This window comes from Lipophrys pholis (assembly GCF_963383615.2).
Source record: "Lipophrys pholis genome assembly, chromosome: 9".
NCBI classification, from domain to species: domain Eukaryota; kingdom Metazoa; phylum Chordata; class Actinopteri; order Blenniiformes; family Blenniidae; genus Lipophrys; species Lipophrys pholis.
This window is the reverse complement of record NC_137639.1, coordinates 29,380,844-29,389,071: the sequence shown is the minus strand read 5'-3', so window position 1 is coordinate 29,389,071 and position 8,228 is coordinate 29,380,844. Positions and strand designations below refer to the sequence as shown.

The following is an 8,228-nucleotide window of genomic DNA, read 5'->3' as shown; positions in this document are numbered from 1 at the left end:
TAGTCACAAATAAACACATTTCAACACAGTAGTGTTTGTTTTAATCTGAGCAGTACTCGAAGCGGAACTGAACAGCAGATGAAGGGACCTGAACACAGGCGTGAGAATTTAACATGTACTTTGAAATCTGAATGAAAATATTTGCAAATATAATGTTGGTTTTTATAAAGGACTTTCCTCCTGGGAGTACTTTTCGTTCTCTTTATAGAAAATATGATGACGAGTCTGTCTTTACTGGCGCATCATGAGAATCCCAGGTTAAATATGAACCACTGATGCCCCCTGCTGGAGCAAAGCGGCATGTGCATGTGCTCAAACTGGATTCTACGGGTTGAGGTCTGAGTCCAAGCTGGTGTCTTCACAGCAGTGATTCACGAACTTTTTCCTTTATCTGCCATTTTAAACTACATTTCATTAGGTCCACTGAAGAAGAAAAAATTTCGGGGGTTAAAAGAAAAAAAAAAAAAAAAAAAAAACCTTCATGCACTTCAGAAAAAGTTTAATGAAGTGGTGAAAAGATGCTTCGGGTCAGAATTTAGCTCATAAACACAGTCAGTTCTCAGTTTCAGGACTATAAGAGACAGTAGCAGCCTTGTTCTGTCGCAGAAGTTCGTCAAGTACAAAGGACAAAGGCACGAATCCCGGGCTGCTTATTTAAATGTTCTTATTAATCAAGGAAATCCTGTGTAAAGTCACATGTTCATAAGCAGTAAGCAACCCGATATAGTCAGAATGAAGTGATTTAACGGGCAAATGAAAAAATAAAAAATAAATAATGAAGCTGGTGACTTTCACAGATTGAAGCAAACAACAGTTTACTATCAGATCTTAATTTATTTCACCTCTTCCTCCTCTCACCTGCTCTGAGGTCTGAGTGGAAGTTTATGGGATGTTTGTGCACATACAAATGACTTCATTTACTGCGTGATTAATTCATGTTTTCATTTTGCTGACACCTCAGAGTTCCCGCCTTCTCCGCCGCCCTACGACGTCCAATAGTGCCCTCTGGTGTTGAACCAGCAACATTACAGTACAGGTGCAAGTTTACAGTATTTACAGTCTCAGTAGGTTTTGGTTGAAATGGTTCACAGATCTTCTTTGTATTTTTATGAACCAAAAAAAAAACCCCAACTTAACATCAATTTATTTCAACACAAACCAGATCAAAGATTCAGCTCAATATACAGCTGTGATGTAACGACTGGAAAATAAAGCCAAGTCTGGATCTTACTCTCACCAAAGATTATTACAGTACATACAGCGCAGCACGTCGGTTCACTCCTTCAGTCGGAACACTTTGAAACTATTCACAGCTGCTAACCTGAACAGTAGGATGCATTGTGGGTAAAATACTGTGCAGCAGACCGGGGGGGAAATGGAAACAGCTTCAGTGCAATTTATGCCTGCGTGAGCATCGAGAGAAGTGCGATTGTTTCTTTGGAGTTTTGGTCTGAGTTCAAATGAATAATCCAGAGTTCAAAGTTTGGAGAGCTGAATCAGAGACGCGGAGAACGAATCCCATTCACCGAGGAAGGAGTAACTAAATGTTTTTTTCTTCCCAGAAAATCAAGTTTGACCATTTTAGTCAATGAGTATAAATCACTAGATCAATCAACAAGTTAAACAATGAGTTTAATTAACCAACCACCCTTAACCAGCGAGTTATCCACCAACTATGTTGATCCATGAGCCTTAGGCCTTCGTTCACATGACAGCGGTGCTTGAAAATGGCTGCCAATGGGAAACAGTTTGGAAAAGTTTGAAAATTCTTCTGCACGCGCTCAGGAGACGGACAATCAGAACAATGTTTCCTCCGTGGTGTCATGACTCCCAGTCCATATTCTCCTGGGGCTTGGTGCTTTTATTTTGACAGTCACCGTAATAACAATCCAACGTGGTCGTCTGTCCACAACAATGTTCGTGTTTTCTCATTGTTAATGTTTATAGCGTTTTATTCTCTCCTCCGTGTGGTTTCATCACAAAAACAACCAAAAGCACCAACTCGTGACCTTTTATACTAACTACGTCGTTTTGAGCATTTCTGCCATTTTTAGGTAAATAGACAAAAGTTCCCATGTAAACAACAGTTTAGGCCCTGATTACACGACAACATTTCAAGTGAAAACACCTTGTTCGTGTTGCGTTCAGACGACAGCAGCAGACACACCAACAACGACGTAGTTAGTACGCCGGGCCACAAGGTGGTGCTGTTGTTCGTTTTTGTAATGAAGCGACACATACATGTGTGCAGAGAATACTACGCTATAAACGTTAACAAAATCGAGAGGGCCAGACATTCGTATGGACAGACGGCGAATTGGATGCCATTAGAGGAGAGTCTTAACTAAAACTACCAATAAAACTAGAACGGCTGGGAGTCATGCCGCTACGGAGGCCGCCATGTTTGTTACTAGCGCATGAGCAGAAGAAGTATTTACTACGGCAGAGGCGCGGTAACGTCGCTCTGCAGCCTGCGGCCGTCTATACGGATTAAATCGCGACAGTGAACGAAAACATCCGCCTCGGGAGCCGGTATGAAAAAAGTGACGGTTGCAGGGACTCCGAGCACCGCTGTCGTGTTAACGGATCCCCCAAATGCCACGAACGTTTTGGTGGTTACGCTCTGTTGTCGTATAAACGGGGCTTTAACTAACAACGTTCAACCAAGTTGACCAACCAGAGTCAGCAACAATTTAATCTCATCCTAACCGAGGTTAACACCACAAGCTCTTCGCCAACAAATATAAGTGACCAGGTCAACCAGCAACTTTAGCGTTTTAAATTTAAAGTTTCAACTGATACAGTTTAACTATGGTCTAACCCGCTGCAGCAGGGAAAACTGCACTTCCTGTGACGTTGCAGCATTGAAAACTCAGGAGTAGAGCGGCGCATGATTTTCTCACTGATTTAATCTAATTCGGCCGGTCGGTGGTCGGGTTGTCGATGCAGGTCCATTCACGTCTGTTTCTTCAGACGCCAATGTGCGTGGCACCCCGTTAATAAATGATTTCTGTTTGCAGGTTGACATTCGGAGAATCCGGTGATTTTGTTTCTGTGCTTTAAGAATAATTTCAGCTCGTATTAAACTTGGATATTTTGTCTAGTCGGACTTGAATCTGTTTCTGAAGTCCGTGTTAAACTGAAACCTAAAATCATGTCGCTGCAGCAGCACACTGTGAGACCAGCACAAGGCTCGAGTTCACTTCAAATCCGTCGCTCCCCCCTCCTTCTCGTGCCATCAATCCCCGTTGGACTCGATGACCTTCTCCGCCAGAATCTCCTGGAAGGTGGAGAGCTGCTTCATCTGCTCTGTCTGCATCGAATGTCTTCTCATCAGCTTCTTCTTCATCTTGAAGTCGTGGCCGCGCTTGGGCGAGGCCGGGGCCACCGGGACCAGGATCTTGTGTCCGGCGATGGGGGAGGTGGGCTTGCCGTTTGCCCTGATGTCAGGAATGGGCCTCTGGTGGTTGATGTTGAGCGGCGGCAGGAATCCAGGTCTGGTGTGAGAGATGTGGTCGAGGAGCATCGTGCCTGATCCTCGGCGCTCCAGGAGTCCGGGGGGACGCCTGCGCATCATGATCGGGGACACCGAGGTGGAGATGTTCTCCAGAGACTCCCTGGATGAAGTGGTGACCAAAGACAAGGGGGAGGCGTTGTACTTCCTTCGTTCGACGGACACCCGGCCGGAATCCGGGGATCCTGGGATCGAATCTGGACTCAGATGGGTGTCTGACTCATAATGCTCCATTCGGGTCAGTTTTGGGTGAGCCAGGGCTCGAGTCACCACCACCCCAGATATGCCGGCATTCTCCTGGGACTCGGGGGCCGTGTTCCTGCGGTACAAGATCTGGTGCTGCTGGACTTTGTCGGCCCAAGACGGACCTGAAAGCGCAGCGCAGTCCTCTGAGCAGGATCGGTCGATGAGTTTAGGAGAGGAGGGATCGTGTGTCTCGATGCTGTGCCGTCGAGACAACAGGGGTCTGGTGGGCTCCGTTAGGGACAAACCATTCATCTCAGAGATGGTCCGTGTCAGGTCACTCTCTTCCGCCAGGCCTGCGTTTACCCGATCCTGGGAGACCACACTCAGGGCAGAGGGTGCCACCAGGCCCCACGGTTCTGAGTTCAGCCTCTTCAGAAGCTTGCGGGGAGGCGGCCTCTTCTCAGGGGGCGGTCGGGCTGAGGGTAGCGCCAATGCTGATGTCATCGCGAAGCTGAAAATCCCTTCCTCAACTTTACTTTTGTCTCCTGCAGGCGAGGAGGTTCCAATCTCCACCTCAGATGGTGACATGCACGCCGGAGACAATTTGTCCACAATCCCCGGGGACGGTGGGGAATTGAGATACTGTTTGGTCTTTTTGGTACCTGAAGGAGACGTGTCAGTGGTGATGATGATCACCTCCTTGCCTTTGGCTTTGCAGGCATCCAGTAGCACCTGCAGCGTGTCACGGTCTCCTCTGTTGATAGCATGGACGAGGGCAGAGGAACCAGAGTAGTCCTTGAGGCTGGGATCGGCGCCATTTTCCAACAGCAACGACACAACCTCTTTCCCCGCCTGCTCGGCGCAGGCGTGCATCAGCGCCGTTCGGCCACTCTTGTCAGGGATGTTGGGGTCGGCTCCCTTCTCCAGCAGGTACCTCACCATCCGCTGCCGCGTCTGAGGGTCGTCGTAGCTCGCCAGGCAGGCGGCGGAGATGGACGTCTCGCCGCGCTCATTGCCCTCATTGATGTAAGCTCCGCCTTCCAGCAGCAGGCGGGTCAGCCGCAGCTTCCCCTGGATGACGGCCTTGAGAAGGGCATTCCCCTCAGTCTGTAGAGGGGCCCCATCTCCCATGATCCTTTAGCTCTCCTCACACCTCCAGCCGACTGGAAGCTCACTCAGGGCTGACCAATCGTTGTCCATAGGAAGTTCCAAGACCTGCGGGAGAAACACACGCGACATACATCATGTGAAACCAGGACACGACAGAGGAGCGTGATTAGAAAAACGACTCACCCGATGAGAATGTCAATGAAATATTGACAATATCAGCAGGTAACAACACACCGTGGTAGCTTCTGCTGCCTCGCAGATCATTTGATTACTCGTAGAGATTTGGATGAAAGAGATGGAACATTTAAGGGTCTATTGTTGGTTTTTCTTTCGCTGCGGAGGCAGTTTTGATTTCATTTAAGTTTCTAAGATTAACTCTTCTCCTGTGGATTTCATTTTGTCTCAAATAATAGGTGACCAGACCGTCTCTGCAGGATAAATACATGATTGATTGTCAGCAGGTGACGGATGAGAGGACGCGGCAGACGATACTGGAAGACTGAGACTCTGTCGTTGCTGCTGGTCTGTAAAGAGTTTGAAGTGTCCGACAAAGTTTTTGCAAATTCAGTTTCAGAAGGCAAAAATCATCTCATTCTCAGCCCACAAAAACAAGAGAGAAAAGGGAGGAGTATCTAAACTGGAGCAGGAAATCAAATTTCTAGAAAAAAAAACAATAATTTAAGGAAGTATCAACTCTACATTAACTGAATCTTAAATTTTAAAATAAAAATTTCTCATTCAAGAAATCTTGAGATGACATTTTTTTAAATCTAGATTCAAGATTATGCTGTAAAATCAGGGACAAATTATCTATCACGTCTAAAAATAAAGATTTTAAATGTTCCCATTTGTCAATGAATTCACAGCGCAAACAAACCCACAGCTTTGATGGTTTCCCCACATGTCTGGGCCACTTTATCCCCATTTTTCACCCAAGAAATAGTAGAATTAAAACAAAAAGCCAGATTACCAACACACATGAACACAGCTTTCATTTCACTCCTGTCCAAACTTAACAAAGATCCCAACTTCAAATTATCGTTCCGCTGTTTTTTTTGGGGGTTTTTTCTGCGTCCAGGTCAACCTTTGGCGGACGTCAGAAATCTCTCATTGCTCTTGTTGTTGATCACTGTGATGCGTTGATCAGTTGTCGGTGATGCCCGGTCAGTTAGTTGTTGCCTCTTTATTTACTGAGGCTGCAAAGTTTCCTCCTATGGCATTTTATTTTATTTTGAAAACGCCTCAAAAAAGCCCACAATATTATCAGGGACCGCTCACCCCCTGGACACTCCCTGTTTGAACTGCTGCCATCAGGCCAACGATACAGGGCCATTTAAAAAAGAACAAACAGACTCAAACACAGTTTTTATCCTGTCACTTTACTGAACAAAACCAAACACAACTAATGTGCAATATATTGTATAAGGGACCAGTGCAATGGAATGTACTCTTGCGTGTGTTTGAGTGTCTGTTTGTTTTATTCCTCTATTTTTATATTTTAACCGTTTTTATTTGTACTTTTTTTGATTTTATGATGCACTGATGGGTTGGCACTTTTTAATGTTGTTGTACTGATGACAATGACAATAAAGTTGCTATTCTATTCTAAAAGAACTAAAACAATTTGTTTAGTCTCCAGCTGGCATATATATATATATTAATACATATATACACATATATGCACATATATACGTGTGTGTGTGCGTGTGTGTGTGTGTGTGTGTGTGTTTTTGGTGTTATCCTTGGCCTGTTCATGTTGTATTTTTGTGTCGATCAGATTGTTCACCTCCAGCCATTCAGCTGTTGCACAGACTTCCTGACACACACACACACGCGCGCACACACACACGCACACACACACGCACACACACGCGCACACACACGCGCACACACACACACACACACACACACACACACACACACACACACACACACACACTCACAGACACACACTGCTGTTATAGTCCAGACCACCTAACCCGAGTCAAGACCAAGACCAGAGCATCCCAAGGCCAAGTTAAGACCAAGACCATTCTAGCACACTACAATATTAATACACACTGATACACACATGTACACATCAGTCTACACAGAAAGATACACGTGCACACAATGCCTGTGTGTGTGTGTGTGTGTGTGTGTGTGTGTGTGTGTGTGTGTGTGTGTGTGTGTGTGTGTGTGTGTGTGTGTGTGTGTGTGTGTGTGTTGTTCTATTTTCGTCGCGTTTTGATCGTGTTGTGTTGACGGAATTCCGTCACGAGGCTCCGCGGCGCGGTCACCTGTCCCGCAGGTGACGGCGCAGGTGGGCAGTGGAGGAATGCGTTACTACGTCACTCCACCTCTCTGACGCACCCGTTTCTATATTTAACGGCGTGCACGCGCGTGATCTGACTGCATGAGTTTGTGCGTCAAATTTCGATAAGTCGCGCGCGCACACACACTCATACACATAAACACATGAAATTAATCTGCTGCATCATCATCATCATCATCATCATCATCATCATCACACATCTGGACACAAAACACACACATAATACACACACACACACACTAACAGACACCCGCAGAGCCGTTTTTAGCAGCAGAGGATGAAGAACGGGAAGATGATAAAGGAGTGACAGCCTCCGCAGTGAGGAAGGCTGAGGATGATGAAGATGGAGGGATGATGGAGGAGAGGAGCGCGTTTTTCTCACCACTGGCTGGAAGAAGAAGCCGCATCATCTCTCCTCCATGCACGAGCTGCCCAGTACCGACCGCCCGCTCTGCCCGACGCGCGCAGTGTTTACTGATTGACTGAAGGAGCGGAGCCGCCGCACTGACACTCCTCCTCCTCCTCCTCCTCCTCCTCTTCCTCACTCCTCAGCCCGAGCCGCAGATCCATCCTAGAATGTGTCCTCTCCACATGAACCTGCTCAGTGCTCCAACATGAACCCATTAATCCAGATGAGCACATGCATGAATGAATGAATGAATGAATGAATGTATTTGTCTTTGAGTTCTGACATGTCATATTACTGATACTACAAATAATAACTTTCTATTGCTATTATCAGAAGAAACTGAGCTGATCATACACGCACACACGCACACGCACACGCGCACACGCGCACACGCGCACACACACACACATACACAGTTGCTATTATGGTAACACAGTTTCTATGGTAACTGATGTGCTGGATTCTTGCAGTAGCATTCCCACAGTGACACAGCTTTTTTATCTCACAAGAACACACACATACATGTATGTACGCAAGCGCACACGCACACATACACACACATACACACACACACACACACACGCACACACGCACACACACACATCAATACATGCACACATATCTAGTCAACCACACAAATACACACACCTGACGTGTGTTTGCGGGTCATTTTGTTGAATCTGTGAATTCTGCTT

General features: G+C 46.3%; 1 protein-coding gene across 1 annotated transcript; it reads right to left on the bottom strand.

Moving 5' to 3' along the window:
• Nucleotides 1–823: 823 nt before the first annotated feature.
• ankrd34a (ankyrin repeat domain 34A) lies at nt 824–7,592 on the bottom strand. The gene is made up of 2 exons (XM_080471690.1): nt 7,507–7,592; nt 824–4,915 (listed from the first exon to the last, which is right to left on the bottom strand). The coding sequence occupies exon 2, from the start codon at nt 4,829–4,831 to the stop codon at nt 3,239–3,241; it is 1,593 nt and encodes a 530-aa protein (XP_080327816.1). The 5' UTR covers nt 4,832–4,915; nt 7,507–7,592; the 3' UTR covers nt 824–3,238.
• Nucleotides 7,593–8,228: the final 636 nt, after the last annotated feature.